General features: G+C 38.2%; 2 protein-coding genes and 1 long non-coding RNA gene across 3 annotated transcripts in view; 1 reads left to right on the forward strand and 2 right to left on the reverse strand.

The window, feature by feature from the left end:
• Positions 1–746: 746 nt before the first annotated feature.
• Positions 747–3,472, reverse strand: LOC120750612 (uncharacterized). Its single transcript, XR_005700071.2, has 2 exons — positions 3,410–3,472; positions 747–3,300 (listed from the first exon to the last, which is right to left on the reverse strand). It is a non-coding gene; the product is annotated as an uncharacterized LOC120750612 (long non-coding RNA).
• A 118-nt stretch (positions 3,473–3,590) lies between these two features.
• On the forward strand, positions 3,591–5,346 carry LOC120750174 (cytochrome c oxidase assembly factor 6 homolog). Its single transcript, XM_040058485.1, has 2 exons — positions 3,591–3,796; positions 4,877–5,346. Exons 1-2 carry the CDS (start codon positions 3,653–3,655, stop codon positions 4,970–4,972), a joined length of 240 nt encoding a protein of 79 aa, XP_039914419.1. The 5' UTR covers positions 3,591–3,652; the 3' UTR covers positions 4,973–5,346.
• Positions 5,347–5,868: 522 nt separating this feature from the next.
• The window catches only part of TARBP1 (TAR (HIV-1) RNA binding protein 1), a 31,929-nt gene continuing 13,680 nt past the window's right edge, over positions 5,869–24,117 (reverse strand). The window contains exons 13-30 of the mRNA XM_058419768.1: positions 23,675–23,772; positions 22,879–23,040; positions 21,127–21,320; positions 20,195–20,450; positions 19,909–20,097; positions 16,533–16,732; positions 16,309–16,380; positions 15,146–15,266; positions 14,211–14,321; positions 13,509–13,658; positions 12,289–12,375; positions 11,529–11,725; positions 10,937–11,018; positions 9,418–9,589; positions 8,960–9,151; positions 7,897–8,021; positions 7,274–7,410; positions 5,869–6,220 (exon numbers count right to left, since the gene is read on the reverse strand). Coding sequence (XP_058275751.1) covers positions 6,055–6,220; positions 7,274–7,410; positions 7,897–8,021; positions 8,960–9,151; positions 9,418–9,589; positions 10,937–11,018; positions 11,529–11,725; positions 12,289–12,375; positions 13,509–13,658; positions 14,211–14,321; positions 15,146–15,266; positions 16,309–16,380; positions 16,533–16,732; positions 19,909–20,097; positions 20,195–20,450; positions 21,127–21,320; positions 22,879–23,040; positions 23,675–23,772 — 2,711 coding nt within the window. The 3' untranslated portion in view covers positions 5,869–6,054. The remainder of the gene's footprint in view (positions 6,221–7,273; positions 7,411–7,896; positions 8,022–8,959; positions 9,152–9,417; positions 9,590–10,936; positions 11,019–11,528; positions 11,726–12,288; positions 12,376–13,508; positions 13,659–14,210; positions 14,322–15,145; positions 15,267–16,308; positions 16,381–16,532; positions 16,733–19,908; positions 20,098–20,194; positions 20,451–21,126; positions 21,321–22,878; positions 23,041–23,674; positions 23,773–24,117) is intronic.

A 24,117-nucleotide genomic window follows, 5' to 3' on the forward strand; every position in this document is an offset into this window, starting at 1 on the left:
ATTTCATTCCCTTTCCTGAAAAGAAATCCTTCCTTTCAGGAAAAGGAATGAAATCTTGAAATCAGAGAACAGAGTTGAACAAATGCTTTGGAAAGGAGATACGATCAAAAACAGCGCAAGTGAAAAAAACGAGAAAATTTGGCAATTGAGTGATTCCTAGCAAATGGTCTGAGATGAAATGAGGGGCACTGAAAAGGACCAAAACTTGCCAGAATTACTCCAATTCAAATCCTGAAATCAGGGAAGAAATGCAAATATAGATATAGGAGCTGAATTTGAATAAATGAAATAAAAAAAAAAAAAATTGGAAACCGAGTGAAAACAATAAAAGTGAATGGGATGACAGGAAGTGCAGGGAAATGGACCCAAGCTTGCCCAATTAATCCTCATTAATTACTCCAATTCAAATGCTGAAATCAGAAAAGATATGCAAATAAAGAGACAGGAGATAGATTTAAGAAATCAAATGAAAGACAAAAGAAAAATGCCGAAACCAAGTGAAAACTTAAGAATGAATAGGATGACAAGAAGTATTGGGAAAAGGAGTCAGAGTTACATCCTTATTGGACTTTTAAGAAGGAAGGTGGGATGGAGAGAATTTTAATATATTGTTCTCTTGAACCATGTATTTTAAAATTTTATTTAAAAATTATTTTTATTCCACATCAGAAGAAACATCCCCAGGCTTACCTCATGTAAGATTTCCTTATTATTTCCAGGAAAATAAATAGTTAGACAAAGGGCTATACTGCTTAAAGAACTCACTTTTATATTCAGTTCCCTGGAAATCTTTTGTAGCTAAGGTTCATACATCAGAATATTTCAATGAAACAACCACAAGTTAACTGAACTCCTGGTATAAGCACACAGCTAGAGTACATCAAGGATTGCTTCTATTATTGGTCGTGGGGACACCTATAATATACTAATTGCTTCCAAAGTAAAAGGAAAAATCATTATAGTTACAAAGGAAGAATCTACTGGGCAAATTTCAATTAAATACGGGGTTAGTAAGGCTGTAGGTGAGGGGTGAGCTGTTAGGCATTAACTGGAAGGCAGAGCACACACAGTGCCCTATCCCAATTAGCAAGAACAGGCACAATAGAGCTTGAGAGCTGAACCACTGTACAAACATCACATGATTCACTTCAGCACACTGCTGGGAAGAGTTTCAGTGCGAAACTGGCATCTATTTCTCCAACATCTATCTCACTAACTGCTAAATGGAAATGTAATTCAAAGGCTACAGCTGTGCTGACCAGCACACCTAACAAATCTGGAATTTTTCCTCCCATATTTCTAGAACATTAGCCTATTACTATAAATAGCCCACTCATTACTCCCTGGACACATTTCCCAAAACAAAAAAACTAAAGATAAATACTTAGAATTGGCTAACTAGCAACAAAAAACCTCCACCCCCTTATAGACAGCAGTTTAACCAAATGGAAATATTGCCATTAAAAATTTATTATCTGAATCTGTGTATTTTTTTATTCAGCCACTTTCTAAAGCCCTATCACTAAATTTCCCTAAGATCCATTACACAGGGTTATTTACAATTGTCTCCAGTGAGTATTTTTTGGGCTACAGGTCATTAAAGAATAAACTATTTATCACAACTATCCCAGATGTGCTATTTGGGCTTTGTGATTAATTATATATACTCACATTATCCCCTCCGTTTCATAAATGCAATAACTAAACAACTTTACACACATCATAAATTTTGAAATCTAAAACACAACTGGCATTTCCTATTCTAACATTCCATTATCACATGTTCCAGTCTCGAGACTTAACATTCATTTTCTTTTCAATATTCACGCACGTAAAACCTGGCTTCTCAAAAGCCTGAGCGCAAAAGGGTCCTAAGAAAGCGACAATACAGATTTACCTCTACATTAATTCTTTGCAACATATAAACAACTGGATTTCTATTTTCGCGGTAACTTTAACTGGCCTTAAACCCCTTGTTCTGTTACTAGGAACCATGTGACTGCATTTCTGTCTCTCACCTACCGGAGTGTAGCGAACAGAAGAGAGTTAACCAGGCAGGGCAGAGAGCAGGGACAGGCGTTACACTCCGCACGGTGAGCAGCAGCACTCGCACCGCTCAGAAAGAGCCTCCCTTCCCAAGGGATGCCTGGGCGTTTCAACAAACAAAATCCCCTCCGGACCTGGCTGGTTTGCGAGGGGGCTCTGCTGAAGAAGTGCAGAGCTTTGGCCCTCTCCTAAAGCAGCTCTCATGTACCAAGATGAGTGAGCCACCTGCAAGGAGCAGCAGGAAAGGATGCCCAGCGCCCACCAGCGCCCCGCGCTGAGGAAAGAAGCCAGCTCAGGGCAGGTTGGAGTGACACCCAGCCCCTGAGCCGGCCGCGGAGCGTCAGCAAACTGCCGGCAGGCTCCCAGGAAAGCTGCCGGACATTCCGGGAGCTGCCCGGAAAAACAGCCTAAATCTGGGCATCTGGGAGCTGCCAAGCGATCAGCGGCTGGCAGAGTTAGGCTCTTCCCAGAGGCCAAAATGTCACCTTTCCCAAAACTGCAGTGTGTTACTATGGGAACACGAGCCGTGGCTTTCAAAACTGCAAAACAGGTCCACATTTCCAGGTGGAATTGATGCATAAAGGGAGCCCGCCAACTCCTCGGCATAGAGGAAACGCCAGGGAGTCCCAAGTGAAAGGATGACCAGAGTCGTGCCTCTGTGCCCTGCACCAGCGCTGCAGACTTCGGTCACCGCCGCGCTGCCCCCGGGCCCCTCTTGCTCTTTCACCACCGTGACTATGAGCACATTTTTCTTTCTCTGGAGCAACCAGCCTGACTGAGTGGCAGAGTTCATTCCAAGGAGCCTTTCTAGAGTGGTTTGTCCATGCTGAATGAAATCAATGGGCCAGCTCTCAGGAGGAACCTTGCTGCAAGGAAAACTGTCAAAAATGCATTATACGTCTATGCTATCTTTATCAGCCTTCCACCCAGTCACTGCCTTACTGTTATGCTATTTAAAGTGTGGCGAATTTACCATGCTCTAAGTGCTCTCAGGGTTTTCTTCCCCCCCCCCCCCTAATTCCTTAAATTCACAAAGCCTGGAGTAGCTCAGACCACGTGCCATTGCTCAGCATTACTGGAACTTGACTTCCAGCTCCTAGGGCTTTAAAAATACCACATGGAAACCTGTGTCCCCAAACATTTTACACGGCGATTTTATCCAGCTGTCATGCGCCAAAAAGGAGAGCAGAGACACTTCCTTTCTTTGAGCAGACAATCCACCGAGGCACGGCACGGAACTCGAGGGAAGAACAGCTGCAGACGACAGAGGACGATACCGGGGGAAAAAAAAAAAAAAAAAAAAAAAATGAAGTACAGAAAAGCACATCACACAACGGATGTTTTTATTTGACGTTCCAAATACCTTTTGCGACAGCAGCCCCGAAGAGAACGGGACGGGGAGAACTCAGCGCGGGCACGGCGGGGCGGGACGGGCGGCAGGGAGGGAGGGAGGGAGGGAGGGACACTCCGGGCCCCGCCCGCCGCCCGGGAAAGCGCCGGGATCGCTTCCGGGGCACAACCTTGGCTGCGGGCGGCTGAGGGAGCGAGCGAGCGCGGGGCTCCGGCGGGCCCGGGCACGGCGGGCAGCGCTCGGACGGCAGCCGGGATGGCGGCGCCGACGATGGAGGAGAGGAAGGCGTGCTGGGGGGCCCGGGACGAGTTCTGGCAGTGCCTGGACAGCCACGGCGATGACGCCGCCGAGTGCGAGAAGCTGCGGCGGGCCTTCGAGTCGCGCTGCCCGCAGCAGTGGGTGAGCACCGTGCGCGTCCGTGGCGGCGGCGGGACGCGGCTGCTGCCTGGGGACGGCGGCTCCAGCTTCCTGCGGTGCCCGCCCGCAGCTTTGCGGAGAGAACCCTGCACCCCTGTCGGGCGTAGCCTGGTTTGCGGGCTGGCTGGGAAAGGACAGCTCCTGAGCGCACCCCCGACCTGGCCCGGCAACTTAGAGAAGCGGTGTTAAGGGTGTAGTACAAAGAGAAAGGAAAATACGGTCTCAGCCTTCCTGATAAACATACAGGGTTATTGTTTTAATTTAAAAAAAAAAAAAAAAAAAGTTTTAGAAGATACTTGAAGTCTGGTAGAAGTACCCAGAAATTCCTGTTTGAAGGCCAGTACAGAAGGGAGCTGCCACACAGGCTGTGCAGGGCATGGCATTTTAAAGACCGGCACCTGCTAGCTTGTGCATAAAAGTATTTTTTTCATGCAGTGTAATTTCACAGTAAGGCACCTTCCTGCATGTAACCCATTCCTGTGTTTTTTAGTTTCCTGAGCTCAAGCTGTAGTTCTTTTTTAGTAGGCACTGCCCTTCAGTCACAGGGGTGTTTGAGGGTCAGAACAGTTCCCGTTGCAGGTGTAGACTGAGGTCAGGTAAAAAGCCTGAGCACTTTCACAGCTGCTGCACTGACTTCCACTTGGAACAGTGCAGTTCTGCTCTTTGCTATCTCTAGGGATGATGGTCTCACCTGCAGTGCTTTGCACCGTGCACAGCAGTGGTTCTGGACACTGAACTCAGAGGTTATGTAGGCTATGATACCATAGAAAAAGCTGCTGGACTTTGCATCACAAATCATTTCTGTTCAGAGCAGTGAAAAGAGAAAAGTGTCTAAGATCTTCATGAGGTAACATGGTGGGGAAGTTAAAAAAACTAACATTCACTTTCAAAATGGTAATGAACCCCCAAGAACTAAACATATCAGACTCAAGCCTTCAAAAGAACAAACTCCTAACTAGTGCATTAAAATTCTCCTTAAGTTCAGTGACCAAAGACTGTTTACACAAAGCCCCTTCCTCTTGCTAATTTCTTCTAATGAACATCGTTTCTCTTTTTAAACAGGTTAAACACTTTGACAAAAGAAGAGACTTTTTAAAATATAAAAAGAAGCTTGAAACAGAAGGGTTTCATCCTCCACAAGCTGCTGGGAAGTCTTAGGAACTCTGCTCTCAAATCATGTGAGAGTAACTATAGAAGGAAGAAGGCAGAGAAAGCAACAGAAGCTGCTTGAGTGCAAGAACTGGTAATGTAGCAGTCTCCCTGAAATGCAGACTGCTCTTCCTGTTGCCAGATCTCATGTGTCTGCTAAAAAAAAAGGGTCATGGACAGATTTTTGATGAATTTAAGTCAAAGAAATATGGTGCAGGGCTGTCCACAAATTTAAGGGTTTGAATGTAAAATTACTAAAATTGTTTCACAGGAATAAATGATTATTTAATACTGCAGTGTACGTACTCTAAAGAGAAAATTAAATTGTTTTTCAGGAAGTGAACCAGCATTTTCCTAAAATAAAAAAGTCCATTCCAACTTGCCTTCCTTATCAAAAGCAGTAGGTTGTATAGTAAAATTTGTATTTGTATTTCAAAGTATTTTAAAATACAGTTTAAGTCAGATATTTATACAACAGTGATCATTAGAAGACCTAAAGGATCATTTGCATGTAATACATAATTTTCTGTTTTGAGTATGCTCATTTTTTATAAGCAGTAGGAATTTTTACATTGGTGATAGGTTTTCAGTCATTATCTCTGCTAGAATTATGTTGTTATTTATCACAATTCTCACATTATGACCTTTTATAGGATTGGATTCCCTTAGTGATGCAGGTTTATTTAAAGGTACAGACTGTTTACAGCAGAATTAATAAATGTGACTGTAGAAGGCATTTAAACAAGGAGCAGCATTGAATGTAACTATATAAGTGAAGTTGCCTTCCAAAAATCATATAATCTAGTATATCTAGGTGCTGTGTTTTGATTTTGGGATTGTTCACTGTACTGTGCTGACATTCAGCAGAAAAAACACACACACCACATGCAATATAAATAGTATTTATTTCCAATGCAACAATTTAAGGAGGTAAAGTATTAAGGCATTTAAAAGTCACTCTGAACACTACAGAGAACAGAACATGCAGAGTTGAGAATTCTCGTTCACCCTGAGTTTGTATCTCACCTATGCAGAATTTCACGTCGTAGCACCGTGGGAAGCCATCCAGTAAGGCACAAGTCTCTGGGAAGTTACTGTTGTTGTTTTTGCTTGATCACTTGTTGTCTCGTGTACTCCCAGATCAGCAGAGCTCCGCTCACATGAACATTGAGCGACCGAATAATGCCCTGCTGAGGAATTTCCACACAGACATCCAGATGGTGAATCAGGTTGGCTGGGATTCCTTCATGTTCATTTCTAGTAAAGAAGAAAGGGTTACTTGTATCTGAGAGAGGGCACGTGTGTTCCAGAAAGCAAAGAATACAAATGTCAAAACAGCCTCCAAACACCTTTTGGCAAATGGTGCATCTGCCTACGGGGTAAATGATGACAGGAAATGAATTTTTTAAAAGCGGTAATACATTACAAAGAAAACATGGAGAGAGCGCTGACTTAAGATTTGATGTAAAAAACCTGGTGGAAGACTCAATTTTCAGTTCACTAGTTCAGCAATAGCTGAGCACCCAGCATGAAGGCTCTGCTCTTTTTTTTTAAACTCCACATATAGTGAAATGACCATGGTATGAAGCTGCTGGCACAAGGAAAGCTCAACTTCCCACTTTACATTCAGGTCTTGGCATAAAGGACCATCAAAACAACACACCACAGGATACTGAATTCTACTGGTAATTAAAACTATTGTTTTTAATTATAAGAAACCAAAGTGATCATGAGTGCTCCCGTCTGAATATAAGCTACGTATAAAAAAACTGGAAAAAAACTTTGTCCTAAGGGGACAGGCAGGCCCTTCTTCCTGGTCTCACTCAGTAGCCCTGCAGTGCCAGGAGCTTTCTCACTTGTATGTGCTTTACTGCAGACTTTTTAGCTGCAACATCTATAATCTCTCTCTCTAAAACATCTATATTGCACGTAGCTATAGATAAGATATAGATCTATATTTAGATGTGATACAGTGTGTCCATCTTGAGCTCACCACAGCCCACGTAACTAAACTGAACAGATGGTACCTTTAGCACTCCAAGAAGAATACAACCCATGCTGTTGCTACCTTCACCCGTTATTGAAAGGTGTTACAGTGTATGGACAGGTTATTAAACCTGAGAAGCGCCATTCAGTTGGTATCAATACCTCATGGTCCTTAGCACACAAAGCCGAGGACTGCTCTTTGCAAAATCATTTCCCATTCCGGAATCACCTTTACCGGTGTCACTTGGATTTCATGTGACCAAATTCTGACCAGAGAAAGGGGTGGGCTGCAAGAGGCAGATTCACAAAACTCTGTGCTCTTACCCCAGCAATAATAGTGATTTCTCTGGGAAGCAGTATTCTGTAAGGTCGAAACTTTTAGCTGTCTGCTCCACACCAATGATAGTGTAGCCTTCTGTTTTTTTCTGCTGTAAATAATCAACAAGCTGAGATGGTTTCACCTGTGCATTAAAAGCAGAGAAAAAACAAAAATACTTAAATATCATCTTTCGTAAACTTCTGAAGTTATTGTCAAAAACCAACCAAACAAAAAACACTTGGGACACTTTTTAAGATGAATGACTTTTTAATCCCCCAAACACTCTGTCCATATGCATAGCTTAACATTTTAAAAGCTCTTCAGCAGTAGCACAAAAAGCTAGGTAATGCCACAAAATACCCCCACCAATACAATGAAGAAAGCTATAACAATGAGAGCTCACATAATCAATTTATCACAGCAATAAGTAATTGCAAGTATTTTCTAAATTCCTTTTTATAAGGTTGACCCAAAACATACAAGACTAAGTGTCAGAGATAACAGCAGGAGCTTCCATTAAACAAAAAGATCATTTTTTCAAGATAAAATATATAAGACTCTGAACTATGCATCTGACAAACTGAAGATGCTGAGTACACTTTTTAGCTATTAAAATGTTCACATTCACCTCAACAAGGGGGAGCCACTGCTCTGCAGAAACACTCAGATGCTGAAACTGCTTATCCTGTATATAATGAAGACTGCCAACAACCAGTGCAGATGCTCCAAATATTTCACTTGTACGACATAAACCTACAAAAACAAGAAATAAAGTGATTTTTGTGCAGAAAATAAACACCAAGCCAAAATACCAAGTGAAAATGACAAAGAATGCAAAAGAGAAATGGCTACTTTAGTTACCTATTTTTAATTAGTTTCAGGTCTTCCCAGCCACACCTTATTCCATATAAATTACAAGAAAAAATGTTTTGTAACTTAGCAGAAAGACAAAAACTAGAAAAGAGCTGTGTCTGACAACATGTTTTTACAACACTAATTACACAAAGTGAGGGGTTAAGTGTCCAGGCCTTAGCAAGATGGTTTAACACATCCACGCACAAGCTTAAGCTTTAAACCCAGTACCTGTTAAATGAAAGAGCATAACACATAACAGCATTACAATGCAGACAGCACCAGCTTGTGGGCTTTTCATTACTCACTGCAGTTTTTGAAACTGCTAACATCAAACACAACGACAACAAAGTATTTGCAGGATTTATTATGTCACAGCTGACACATCACGAAGGCAATCTTACTCAGGAAATGGGATTCTGCTGTCCAACAGACATGAGAATCTGTAGGCTTACAAGATTTGGCTTAATTTTCACAGAAAAAAAATGAAAAAGCAAGTAATTTCCTTTAACTGCATACACAGTTGAAAAACTCAACTGCAGCAAATATAGAATCAGCAAGAAACAGTATGATTTGCAGCAAAATTCTACTTAAAGCATGCTATCTGTAAGTGCTTCTTTTTTTTTTTTTTTCCTTAAAATGTTAACTGTAGAAGGCCCTTTTCTCTGAAGTGGGTAGGATTTTTTTTTGCTACCAGTTTCTTTCAGGATAACGGTCTATTCTTCTGAGCAGTATTTCAATAATTCTCTAATTATCAACATAATGTGAAAGTAACTTCTATTATTTAACTGTGCTCCAAGGTCTAAAATAAAAGTTTAAAAACGTGCACACAACCTTACCTCCTAAATTGGTAGGTTTATCAATTAGTGAAGCCACCACAATCAATCTGCTGTTTGATTTGCCAAGTTTAGCAGCACGATCCTGAAATGCCATTTCCAAGTCTAAACTAGGAGTGCTGTTCTTCCAGGGTATAATCTTTTTCTGAACATCAGTCCACTCTGGCTGGCTGTCTGCTTCAGCTGAATGTGCACCTGTAACAACAACCTCTATGTTCATATGGATATGCAAGTGGGAGTGAAACTGGTGCTTCGATGAAGAAGATAACCCAAATGGTAATACTGGAGACACCGCTCCAGTATTCCCTACTGAAGTAATACTACTGTTATTTCATGGGACATGTTCTGCTCGCAGAGATGCAAGTTTACTTCAGCTGCAAACCAGAGATCAGGCTGAATACAGATGCACACAGCTACTCCATACAAATAACTGAAATTAATACAGACTGGCTACATTTTACCCATGTCTTGCTGAGACCAGTCACTTGGTTTCAGATCACAAAGCTCCGTCCGGGAATGGCACCACTGAAATGCTGCTGGCAAAGGAATGTCAGTGAATCTGTCAAATTTAGAGAGGGAGATCCATTCATCTTCAGCCAGTTCCGAAAGGCGGGGAAGGGTGTAAAATATCGTCTGCAATGCAACACAGTGCTATCAGCAGAGAGTCACCAGAGCAAGCAGAAACAGATAATGAATCCCTGGTAGTTTAATGGAACACGTCTATTATCTAGCCTCCTACGCTTTTAATACTTGTTTTTTCTTGGTAGTTAATACAGCTAACCAGTATATCTCTCAATATTCATCACTTTACTTATAGTGCTAGCCAAAACTTCCATAAAACTAGACTTATTCTCTAATTAAACTTTTCCTGAGGATCTGCACTGATTACTGTTCTGGAATTCTAGAATACCAAAGAATTAACACTATGCTTCTCAGCACAAGGGTTTAGAGAAAAATCTTTTATGTGTAACACTAAAGATTTTACAAATACTCCTACAGCCTTCTAGTAGAGGATGCAGATTTATTTAATGTCGAAAGAAGAATAGGTGAAAGCATTAAAATCTAGTGGTAAAATCCAGCTCAGCACAACCAATACATCTAGGTAACATGATTCATTAAGGAGGAAAAAACACACATCCCAAGGGAAAGACTGAGAGGGTCAAAGAGTGTAAAACCCAGACTTTTTGTTTATCCCAATGCACCGTTCAAGACAAAGGTGAAGATACACCCTGAACATATTTAAATGCTTCACAAATATTAGTCTTGCTTTGCTGGGTTTTTTTCCTCCTGTTCAGGACTTTTACTTTCCACTATTTAGCACATTTGTGTTCACAAAAATATTCCACAGAACATCAGTTAAAAGAAGAAATAATTTCTTCTGTCAAAGATGGCACTGTTTCTGCAAAAGCATATACCCCATTCATATCATATTCTGAGCTTAGTTCTTCTGTCTCTTCTATTTATCTGTACCCTTATTTTTGCCTTCAATAAACATTTTCAATGATGAAAATGTTTATTCAGCTGTCAGTTACTTGAGCTATATCAAAAAAAGGTGGCCGAAAAAGGTGCTCTGGAAGTGATGTATCTCTATCCCATTCACTTCAAACAATTTGTTTAATAACTTGAAGTTACTTCTGGGAACAGATGCCTTAACAATCCTAATAAACTACCTCAACTGAGTAGATGCTCTTCAGTTACTAAAATGAACCTTTCCAGTCCAAAATATAAAACCTGATTAATTCCCACAAATAGGCACATTCATGACACATACCTCTTCCCAACCGACCTGGGATTTTAACTAAGTACTAAGTAGCAAAACTAAGATGCAATCTTAGTCTAAAGCCCAACACAATCTAGGTGAAGTAATTCTTTGGGGTTTTAAACTAATAATAGTTGATAATTTCATCCCAAATTAGAAGATACCAAAAAATATAAAAATAGAGTTGTAAAACTAGACAAATAGTGTGGTCTTGGACTTGCCTCTAGACTATAATCCTCAACCGGATGAAATATTGCAAAGAAGAAGTGATCTTGGATTCGCTGCCAGTTCCTTCTGGCATTCCTGCAAGTGCAGAAAGTAATGTAAGATACATTAAAAAAGCAACGTGCTGGGTATTTTTAAAAAGTCAATTGTTAGATCAGCAAAAGCAGCCTAATTTATTTACTAAATATTGTATAGGAAAGAAAATACTTCAACAGTTAAATAAAGGCCCATTTTTAAAAAACGAACAGCATTCAGAAAATAAGCTTTATTTATGTTTCAAGAAAGGCCCATAACACATCTCCAAATTCTATTATCAAAATGAATTTCGCAAGAAGCATCCCATGGAAACTGGAGAGTAGCCTATGGATCAGTGTCAGCTTTTAGCTGTTAAAAAAAAAAGAAAGAAGTCAAGACTCTTCCCTATGCTGCTTTTTCTGTATTGTGTCTCTCCATACAGACTTCTTTTTAAACAAAGATTAAAAACCCCCATTAAAGCCCATAAAAAATTATCAAGTGCCATTTTAGAAAATTGAACTTGCTGCAAGTGGCTCAGAAGAACAATGTTGAGCTGTAAAGAATGTTACTAACCCTGTGCCGTGCATGTTTTCCATTTGTTGAAGGCTAGATTCAATAACTGGTGTCAGAGCTTCAAATTCTCCCACGTGCAGCATTCTGCACATACCCCAGATTTTTTTAAGGGCGACTAATGCATAAAGTCGAACGCTGAAGTTATGGCTGAAACACCACTGCAGAACAGCTATGAGGGCTTTCTTCAAAACTGGCTTCTAAAGAAACAAAGACAAAGGAGCTTCTTTTATGAAAAGTTTTAAGGTACCATTCAGAAGTTATGAGTGGCCCAAGAAAAAGTTCCTCAAAAGACACCCTTTTGGAAATCACAAAGCTTTAAAATTATATTGATTCCCTTCTTTCCATCTCATCAGGGCAAAACCTACAGCCCCACTTGTTCTTTCAAAATGTATTCAGTTGCTTTAAAAATCATTATTCTGCCTGCAAGGAAACCTCTACTTACTTCTGATTAAAAGAGCAGCAAGAAAATCAAACCCAGGTGCATCCACATGTTTACTTAAAACTGGAGTAGCTATTCTAGAAAATTTCACAGGTAATCAGGCTCTATGTATGCAGAACAGCTGCTAAGTTAGCTAATTTTCCTAAGTCAAATATTTTACAGAGGTGACAGGAAGTTAGTGTTTTGCATAACAAAGGATACCTTAGTAGGAAGTAGGTATTAAAGAGATATTTAAACCATTTTGGCAGTCTGTTTTCAATTCAGAACTCTGTATGTGCACTGGAAGTGAATAAAGAAAAAACACTCTTAAGAGAAATGTACCTTCTCTGAGGTATTTTGAAGAATGATGTCAGAGTGGGCCAACACTGATAAAAATGTGCAGATGCTTTTTTTAAGCTTTTCTTCATCCTGAATAAAAAAGAATGCATATATATAATTTTTTTATACTTTCTATATTTTCATGCCATGTTCTGCATGTGCAATAATATTAACACTATTAAAAAATCTACGAGTTTCCACAGCCAAATTTATGAAAATACAAGATCGATATGATTAGGATTTCACTTTTCCTAGCATATTATTTGCTTTTTACTAACACATCAATGAGAATGAAGTTTATAGTGGCATAAGTGAGCTAAAATTCAACCCAAGTTCACTGTATTCCCCCAGGAATGCAAAAGGTCAGCATTGCCACTGTCTGGGGCTCCCGCTACCCAGAGCTCAATCTGCAGCTCACACTGCAGCTCCACACCGAGCCATAACATATTCCTAACATATTCCTCAACACCAGGAGAGGCTCTGAAAAAGCAATCTCTATTCCTGTTTCATAAATCTACATGTTTTCTGCTCGCTCTGATGGTTTGAATGGCCCCACTGTGATTTAGTACATTTGTTATCAGCGTGAAATCACTTTGAGCCAACAAATTATCATCTACTAAAATGACAACAATTCCAAAAGCCTGAGCTTTTGGAAGGAACTCTGAAATAGTCAGTTCTCCTCAGTCAATCCTTTCATGACTTTTGGGTATCATCACTCAAACCCTGCTTCAGTTTTAAAATCTCATGACAGAACTCCACCGTGAGAGGAGTCCGTATTAAAAGCTGCAAATTGAATATGTATTATGCAAGTCATGTTCTCACTGACAAAGAGGCTGTGACAAAAAAACACAAAGGTGGGCTGTGGAAACCACAAGTAACTTAGACCTTCAGGCTCAGGATCTAGGGTGTCCATGTGGTCCTGATGGCTCTCATATTGGCCCACTCTGTCTCACTATGCCAGCTCCACTCTGCCCAGAAATAAACATCAGAAAAGGAAATCTCTCGACAGGAGGAATTGACTTTTCTTTGGCCATCTTTAGGTCACAAATTTCTAAGTGTCTCAGATTATTGCTCAGACTCACTTCCAAGCTGAACTACTCAACATCCCACTGCCCCAGCTATTAAAGGAAAACTGGAATACACAGAAAATAAGGTATGGAACAACAAAGTGTACCCTCTTTGTCCAAATTACTCTTCAAGTGGATGCAAAAGGTCTTACTTACATAGGAAAAGCAATCCCAGAATTTATCAAGGAATTGGGGATATTTATGTAGACTCAAGATAACAACCCATTCTATGAAGTATTTCACAGATGCCTGATTATTGCTGAATCCAGCCTGAAAAACTCTGTCAATAGTTCCACACAAAAAATTCTGAGAAAACAAAATTAGGCAATCCTTTAGTATATCGTTAGAGTTGTTGCCATGAAGGAAAAAAGAGAACATTCTCACCTTTATCAAAATATTAGATATATATTATGCATATTAAAACATTTTAAAACCATCTAACTTCTTAATTATGCTTTTCAAACATTTTCTTATGAAGCAGCATTTGATGAAAGTAACACTTGTCAATTTCTTGACTGTTCATAAAATCGCAATGCTTTTACCACATGCAAAGCTTTCAATCAGATAGTCAGTACAAACTTTTAGATAGCTTTAACAGGAAAAATCTGGCCTCCTGAAATTCACACATCTAAGAATCAGTTTCCAGTGCCCTCTGAAAATGCGTGATAAATCCATGACTTCAGACTGAAAGAATGAAACTACAAAAAACTTCAACACAGAACTTCCACATCAGCTACAGGTTACAATGCCTTTTATACCCTGCTGTAATTTAACATACACAGCTTCCATGACACCAAATTAGGTCTTGAAAGTAGGAACTTCTTTATTTATTTAAAAATTAATAGTAAAGAGCAATACCTGGTCAAGCTTTGGGAGAAGAACTAAGAGTGTCTGCCACACTCGGTTTTTAATTCTATGCTGCAAAGAGTTTGCATAATAGCGTGTTCTAGATCTGGATACCAGCTCATCCTAGAAGAAAATTAAAAGGTTTATTGCCCATTCTTCCTTTAAATTTGAATATATGTAAATATTTTCTGTACTTAGAAAGCAGCATCTACTACACAGCTAGGATCAGCACAGAACATAAGCTTAAGAAAATTTATTTACTTAATTTATTAAGAATTAAATTCTGAAGCTTATAATTAAATAATAAAGTAAGCAAATATCTTCTAAAGCTCACTTTTCCCTGCTTGGTCAATCACACAACACAAATATTAATCATTTTTCTGCGGTATTTAATTGAGAGGAATGAGGAACCCACCCATTCCTAGTTCTTCAGAAAAAGCGCAGGATTCAACCATGCCAGAATGTATGGGTGATGTTCTAACAGCATCTGCAGTAATTTACCACTGACTTTAGACTCCTGCCCATGCATAAGCTGCCATGATATAAATGAAAACTGAACCCCAACCTTCTCCCTTATTTCTATATCTAAAGGTATTCTAAAGAGGCAACAGCTCTCAATTTAAGAGGTAGTCTGCAACTGTTAAAGCGAAATGCAGCGCTTCAGAATGCAGCCTAAAGGAATATTCTTAATGGAACAATAGTTACAATTTGGATAATGTTTCAGGAAGCCAAAATACCTGCTAAAAAGAGAGAAATAAACCCAAAAGGCAATTTTTACTATTTTGGTTGAATCAACTTCTGTCTCATAAAGAAGGAAAGAGTATCACTCGGCGAAATCTAGAGAGCCTACACAACCAACCCTAAATGCATCCTGTCAACTGTAAGTATTTTACGTTTTACTAATTGCACTAACGCCACCTTTATATACCAAGAGAAATTAATTTTACCTTATCGAGTAGTTTGATGAAAATGTCTTCCATGAACGTTTTATGCAAGATATTTGATCCATCCAACAGGCACAGAAATTTAACCGCACAAACGCGAACGTAGTGATCATCTCGATTTGTACTGCAAAATATCAATAAAAATAAAAATCCAACTCTACTTGTTTAGACATAAAGATAATTCATAAATCAGCACCAAATATCCTCTTGGTCATACAGCCATCAAGTTGCCTACAGTGAGACAACATACAAATACCCAGAACTGTAATTTTAAAATGCGTTTGTCATTGGTGATGAAAATAATTAGTGAGTTCACAACCTGACCCTGAGTCTATCTAGAGTTCTTTAGTAACATCTAGGTGTTTAATTTTTTTTTTTCTATAGAAAAAGCTGTACCAGAAAGTTTTTCAAATTTTGTGCCTGTAAACTGTAATTTTTTAACAACTAATTTATGCTTACAGTTCGGTCAAATATCTAGTCCCAAAAAACACTTTATTCCTATTAGTTAGCTAGAGACATCTAGAATAATTAATGGCAAAAGTAAAATTAATGACATTATAGGTTGTAACAGCTGCAGACCATCACGAGAAGATATATGATTACCAAAAAGCTCTAGGGAGAAAATGCAGGAGTAGTGAACTTTTGCAGTAGAATTTTTAAAAAGCTCAGGTTTTATAAACTACTGACATATCTGAAAACAAGGTGACAGAACTTTTCCTCTGATTTTCTTCCACTGAATAAAAATGGAAGTGAAACTACACAAAAATTCAACAATCCAGTAGCTAAGATCCCCATTTCCAAGCCTGGAGGCAGAGCCTTTGCCCAGTACACACACGAAAAGGGCTTGCAACCCATGTTAAAAAGCCAAGCTCAAAATCTGACTGCAATAAAACTTGAGTTTCTTAACTGTCTTCCTTACAGTGACAAGGTATTTATTACCTCAGCATCCTAAAAAAAGTATTACTTTATTGAGGTGAGACAATGAGGAAGTAGTTATTTCAGCCAATCAGATTAACAAGTGAGTTGTATTTTCCTGAAGATCCATTTTTCTACAGTTTGTATTTGAATTATGACTATCATATCAGCATCTTTCCTATCAGAACATCAACCAAGACAAAGACACAATTCACATCAAATACTGTAAGATGTATCCTCAAAAGCATTACCTTTCTGTAACAATATTTGCTGCACACTTTTCTCCAAGATTTTCTATGAAGGCATGCACATCCTGAATGTGCCTTCAGAGATGAAAGAAGACAAAGCAACAAAATTAGCAGAATAACATACAAAACCCATTTCCAGTTTTTCAATAGTTATCTCAAAGTTAAAAAAAAAAAAAAAAACCCCACAAAATTGTAAAATAGAAATCACAAAGATTTTTTTTTTATACCTTTGATCTCTCCTAAATACAGTTCCAAAGACACAAGCCTCAGTGATAAGTTCACTATAATTTCCAGCATTTAAGAAAGCATTTGTCAAGGCACTTCTCTCATCAACAGTGGGAAATATCCAAGACTGACAACAATGATTAAGGACTACATTGAAGACTCCAGTCTTTGTAGTGGACAGATCTATGACCTTGAAAATTATCTGAAAATAAGAAATGAAAGATTCAAAACCTAGTTTTCAGAAGTGCCAGATCTTTAGAATAAAATTGCAGTGATATCTATTTTAATGGGTCTCATGGTCTTTTGCATCCTATCTCTGCTCTGCTGTCTTCAGTCTATTTATAATAGATAAGATGATAAGAGCAGGTGAATGGGCAGCAATTGGCCCTGTACGTGCTTATGTTAACAAAAACCAGAACTGGTCTTTGCTTAAACAGATACATTATACCAGATGCCTTAAACAAATCCCCTGCTAAGTGGAATAAATGAGCCAGGGCTTTCTTCATGAGCACAAACCTAGTGTTTTAATCAACTCTTACCAATTTAAGAACAAAAAAATAAACATAAGCAATTTTTTTTACATCAGTAGCCATATCACTAGTTCTGTTTGTTAAGGAGGATTACGTTCATGTCAAGCGCAAGTCTTTGTACAATTTATTTTTTGTTTTTAAGGGGGGCATATTTACAGTATTTGAAACTGCTATCTAATGCTCCTCCAAAAAGAAGAAAAATAAAACAAAACAAGAAAAACGGCCCCGAAATATTTCTTTCCCTTCCTTAGGGTAAGTGCAAGAGTAAATGTCACTTACAAAGTGATTTTTTTCTAAGAAATTGCAAGCATTTGGGAGAGGGAGAATGAACAGGTAAGGCTTCCTAAGAATTCCTTTTTAGACATCAATTAGAGCTGTCCATGAAAATGGTTTTTCAGAAGGTGTAACAGCTCCTAACAGACAAAGCTGCCTCTCTTCCCTGCATTGAAATGATAGTTCTGATAATGTGACAATTCTTTGACAGGAATGCTGGTTTTATAGGGAAAGTTGTTCTGAATTGCTAAGCATTAAAGCACCGAGAAGCTCAATGGAGAACTTAAAACTGAAATACTGCAATGCAGTCTGAAGAAACACTCGCTGGAAAGAAAGCTCTGCACTAGAAGTACGTGTGGTTTTTTACCAAGAATTCAAACCTATTTTCTAGTGCAAAGACAGGCATTGTAACTTTCCTAGTAATTCCAAAATTGAGCTGTTGTTTCACCTGTAAGGAAGCAGCACAGCATTTATTATGCATTTCTCAAATCTGAATTTTTTTTTCAACTGTTTCGCTAATAGTTCAGCACACACAAAAGAAATTTAAGACATTTAAGTTCTAGCATAATTAACATATGAATAATCACAAAGGAAAAAGAAGAGTGCAGCAGAAGAAATTAAGCTAAGGAACACAGTGCTCTGGGTACCTTGTGCGGAAGCCCTGCTCGATATTACCATAGCAATATTCCCATTTTTGACTCAAAAATACCCCTTTGTTCCACCCCTTCCAACTATAAAAAAGACAGAGTGCACTGTGGTAGACAAAATGAAAATTGTGCTTCTGTGACAAATCAACATCAGGCAGTTCCATCCTTTGTTCTCTTTAGCTACAACTGCACTGCCATTGCACAGTGGGTCAGTGGCAACAGGGACTGCAATAAGAATATACATAAGTAGGCACTTGCTTGGGAACTTTATCTTCATTTTCTTATGAAGGGGCAGAAGGTGGCTCGACCAGATGCCCTTTGTTGAGTTTAGGAGACCTTCATGAGCTCCTTGATGCCTGCTGTCATGGCATGTCCCACTGCAGACAATGGGATAGCTGTCACACAGACTCAACACTCAACATTGGCAAAATACACCCCACACAATGCTTGAAATACCAGTGCTGAAGTTAAGGCAGTAGTTCTCAGAATTTAAGCAAGTTTTAAGATCAAGGAAAATAAAATAGTAACTATGGCTCATTAGTTACTACAACACTGAGCATACAATTAGCTGCTACAGATATTAAAAGTAAAAGCCAACCAACTTCTGCAACAGAAGAGATAATTGACCATCTTTAAATACGTCTTATTTTGGCTTGGGTCTACAGGAGATTCAAAGTGTTTAAAGTAGAGAAATGAAAGAATTCATTTGAAGCAAATTTTTAATAGAAACAAAGAGGAAATAAATGGGACTACATGTCAAGGTAATTAAGGCTAATACAGATATATCACAGCCATTTTAAATACCTAGGAAGTGTCCATTTTTCTGTATTTTACTAAAAATAATTTTGGTGTGTCTGGGCTGAAAATAAATTTGAGACATTTGCTATTACTTACAGTCATTAATGTGACACCAGGACAGGGCTGCTTATGATGACTTTAAAGCAAAACTGCAACCCCCTCCCAGCGTGATTTTTGTGCTAAGCACAAAGCAGCACATGTGGTAGCAAATCTCAGCAGACAAACATACTGGTAGATAATTCACAATGTCTTACTGCCCTAGTTAAAAGTCTTGCACTCACTGTGGACTGTTCTGCACAAATATTCAATTAATGCTAAAAGGGGAAAAAAAAAAAAAGAAAAAGAAAAACTCCCCAGAAAGATTATGTAGGAAGAAATAGCTAACAACTTTGCAGGGTATAAAGCTAATAGGGACCAACAGCCCAGTACTGAATACGGTTTTCTGGACTTAATCAAAAAAAGAACACTACAACATAGGCAAGAACACTTGGAGTTCTGGCAGCTGCATAAACCTTACAAAAGAAGAGTAAAGATAGTATTTTTCTTCTTAACTCTGGAAGCACGTCTACCATGCAGTATTAAACTGAACTCTAAGGTGACTGTGGTTTTTTTTTTTGTTTTATACACTGGGACCATCAGAGGAAAATAAGCCTTTAAAGAAGCAGTAAAAATGTTTTAGTTAATACTATCTACAGAATTTTGACCTGTCTAACTTTTCATCTAAGACAGCATTTTCATAAAGAGTAACCTATTAGAAAAAGGCATAATTTTCCCATAATAATAATAGCTTGTGACAATTCAGGTGTCAAATCCTAAACAAAATAGTCAAGAGGAAATTTATTTTTATGTAGAAATAAAATAAATGAAAAAACTAATTTTACTGCATGCAGAAGATACTGAACCATCTAAAAATCAAAGACACATTATTTTTCATTTTCTGTATCAGAAGAACAAACAATATATTTGTTTATCTTCAGTCTTATACTCAGGTCTTTTATCTTAACATTCTCAAACCTTTTCATAAATGAAAAGTTTACAACAATAGCTGAAGGGAAAACAAAAATACATTTTTACATCCAGACAAAGTTTATGTTCCTTCTCAAAAACAAAGAAGAATTCTTGAAACTGACCTCTTTTATTTTGATATATGCTTGACCTTTTGCATTTGCAGCAACAGCTAGAACCTCAGCGTCAAAGACGAACTGAGCAAAAGCTTTTAGATTGGTCCAAAATATTAGCTGTGTGTTGCTCAAAGAGAATATTATTTTCCAAGCCAAATCAAATGCTTCTATGCAGAGAGCCTCTGATGAGTCCAAAAGCTGCAAAAAGAGATAAAAAAGTATTACATTTAACAAAAAAAAAGAAAAAAAAATACCCCCAAAAAACCTATTAATACTGTGCAGGTTTATCTTTTACCTTGGGAACAAGGACTTTCATGCAGTCAAACACAGGCAGAACTTGGTCTGAAGGGAGAATAGATAGGGCTTCTAATGCAGACTGTAGAATTTCTTTTGACCTTTCAGCTGTGGATAGTGCCATTACTGAAGTTTCCTCACACCCTTGAGCCAGTGTTGCAAATGAACGTAAAACAAAACGGAGGCAAATCCACTGGTCGCAAACGTAGCGTGCAGCGATCTTCCCCCATCCTTGAGATGTCGTTTCTTCACAGAAGCTGTGAAAAAAACCACTTTTCTTAAATAAATAACTGTGTTAAGTTTATCCTGCACATTCCTGCTCCACCAGGAAGTGCTTAACTGTACAAACTCACTGTACTACGTCAAGGTGCTGAGATTTATACAATTCAAGGCAAGAGTGGACAAGTACATGGAAAAGAAATCTAAAAGTGAAGCTGTGTTTAAAAGAGAAAAATCAATTATGAGCTTATTCAGTCTCATTAGTCAAACACCTGTAAGAGTATTCAGTGGATACATCACTAGGTGCTGGCTGTGTTCTCTTGTTACCCAAGTATTTGAGTTTGGGCTCTCAGGCTTCCTCTGGGTTTCCCTTCTGAACAGTAAATAATTTACATTTCAACTTGCTTGTGTACATGTCATGGCTTTCTGCAGTGTATATATATTTAATCTGGCCTAAGGGTGAGCAACGTTCATAGCTAGCTCTGGCTTCACAGAACTAGAGGGCTTAACAAAAGAACCTTAGGTCTGATCAATTGCAACTGCTTTAATGTTCTAAAACCTGGATGTTAAGGCAAAAGAGCAACTGAGTGAACAGTTTGTGTACAGAATTCTTGGCAAGAAGTTGTCAAAGAACAGGAAGAGCCAACATCTGAACCACTGCTTCACATTAATCAAGTTTATCCTAGAGAATTACTGAAGCTTTAGCAGACATACCTATTTTTTTCTTCAATATAAGACGGCTTCTTTAAAACTTCATTGAATCGAGAAAAGGAAATGAATTTCTTCAGAGCATCCACAGAAGGCAGAGATTCCAGGTGTGCTTCCAGCCTCCCATCCGTTATCTCACACACAGCTGCAAGTGAAGCCATGCTAGCTGCTTTTCTAATTTGTTCCTTAACCTTTGGCTCCTAAGTAAAACCAAATCATACGTGAACGAACACAGCCCAGCTTCTTCTCATATGATACAAATAACACACCAAAGCTTTTAATAATCCTCCTCTTTGCATCACCATCAAAAAGCAGCAACTCTGCATCCTTCCACTTCTGTATTTTCTTCCCCTGTGCCCAATGCAGCCTGGCTTGGGCTGGGTCAGTGCAATCGCTCACAAGTTACAAGCGCTGACAGCAGCAGGAACCTTCCAAATTACAGTCACTTAGGTGTTAAGTGCAGGCAGCCTGGCTGTGATGGAACACTCCTATCTTGCCAGAATAGTTCATGCACCTTGCTGGAGAGCAATTAGAAAAAAAGATGTGGGTCCAGAAGCCCGACAGTGGAAATTCGGAACGTGACGCAGTAGCTCCTCCAAGCACCCAAAAGATCACAACCCTGCCGTGGTTATTTTGTGTGACAAACACATAAATTCAAAGAGGGACAAAATTTAAAATCACATTAAAAAAAAAAAAAGCCAATAAGGATATAATGCCCGTAGAGTAAGAAAACTTTGATGTTATTTAAATATCTCCAAGTTACACGTGGCTGTCTAGAGCACAGAAAAGATTTCTGTAATTACTCAGAATTTTCTTCTTTCTTCTCAAACTGAAGAGGTACTATATGTGCAGCTGAAGAAACCATCATGAAGATATAATTCCCCTGAATTCAAAATAAGTTGGGGAAGGGCCCCAGTGAACACTAAATTTGAACCAGAAAATGTTTACTTTGAAACTACTGGAAAAAGTATATAAATGGAGGAACAAAATAAAATCAAGCATTGTTCTTTGCTCCCTTAAAATGCAAGCCTAGCTAATCAAATGCTTACAGTCTTTTAAGGTGTTATTAACTGTTCTTGAACAAAACAATAATACCAAACAATTAGACCAAAGTTTACACTGCCCAACAAATCTTAATTTATTTTTTTTTTTTTTATGGAAGTTATTAGTATTTCTTTACCTTTTGAAAATTTATGTATTTCAGATATAGTAGCCTAACACAGAACTATGGGACAATCAACATAACTATATGAAAACACCAAAGCTATGCAAAGTCATTGGGTTGACTTGTTTGAAGCCAACAAACACAAGTGGTAATTTCATTTAATAGTTACTTGATCAGTAAGATTAGTTCACCTTTGAACCACTGAGTACACATAGCTCATGATTACAGTAAGAATTTTACTTTAGCTACACAGACTTCTAAATAATGCAATATTAAAAAACCAAAGTACTAAAAAAATCTTAGCTACAAATATTATACATCCATATTACACTGCCAAATAAAGACATGTGTTAAGGAATATATATGCACACACACATTCACACAAACTATTACTTAATTTCACATTATATATAATATTACCATGCATTATAAATATCACAACAGAAATAAGTAATTGTATATTAACTTACGTTTATAGCATGCCTACATAATTATTAATGCAGAATCTAAATATTATATTAGCATATATTTTAATTACTACTTATTGGCTTGTTTTATATTCATATTTATTGTTGTAAATAATGTTAAATTACCTTTTCAGAATTTCCCTCCTGGAGATTACGAATAGACGCATTTATCAGGGATGAAAGGAAATTCTTGATAAATGGCATTTTCTTCCAGTTCGCTTTCAAGCACAAATTCACTATCTCTGGAATTAAGGCCAAGTACAGATCACAACGCTCCAGGTCACCAACCTAAAAAAGTGAGGAAACAATCACAATCTGAACGAGTTAGAGGAGGAAAATCAAACTGGAAATCAGAAAGAAAGCTACTGGTAATGATGACAGCCGAAGGAAAACGACAACTATCACTGCAATTGAACAACTTTTAATTTGAGGGTTTGTTTGAGGGAGGTTATTAACTTCTAAACCTTAAAAACTGACTTTCAGGAGATGCCATTCTCCTGATTCAACCCTAACTTTTGCTTTGCTTAAAAATTCTCTAGTTTCTTGGGGATAGAAACTTAAACACTGGGCACAGCACTGAGCAAAGATAGTTAACTAAGATGGTAACCAGGCCAAGTACTAGAAATCTCCTAACACCTAACAACTTATGTCCACAGCTATACCAGTGGACATTATGTAGTATATAGTATATGATTTCTTTAGATTTAAAAAGAAACAAGAAATGCAGACTACAGACACTAAACACTACTTGTGAAGGCACTTTTTTTTCCTTCTTACTGTGCCCATTCCAAAAAGTCAACAGAAGTCCTTCTATGCAAATTCACTTTCTAGGTGTTTGAAGATTTTATGTGAACTTTTGGAACACTGGTAAATCAAATTAACAGGCAAAACCACACCAAAGCATGTCTCAGTCATTACTCACAGTGCTTAACTCATTGGTAGTAAGCCTTCGGAGGACAAATTCAAGAATACTCTCCACAGGTGTCACAAGAGATTTCCAGATAAAGAGCAGTACTTCATCTGTGTGGAGGGAAAAAAAAAGTATATATACAGAAATACAGTTCCTTTAGGAATTTTATTATATCATGCAGATTTACTTATGTTACAAAGTTATACAGTAACAGTACTCAAGTACCTAAAAATTACTTAAAACAGCTCTGTACTCTTTTGCAGTGTAAGCCATAAGGCTGAAAGAATCAAACCAGCTTATATTATTTCCTGAGATTCACCATGTATTAGTGAACCAAAACCCACACAAGACCAGAAGACCCATTTTCCAACTTTTAATGCACTTTTGTCCCACTCCTAACCCTTGCACTAATGGCTTATTAATGAACTTAGTCTTTAATAAAAACCAAAAGCTTT

The sequence above is a fragment of the Hirundo rustica genome, chromosome 3, assembly GCF_015227805.2.
Source record: "Hirundo rustica isolate bHirRus1 chromosome 3, bHirRus1.pri.v3, whole genome shotgun sequence".
Taxonomy (NCBI): Eukaryota; Metazoa; Chordata; class Aves; order Passeriformes; family Hirundinidae; genus Hirundo; species Hirundo rustica.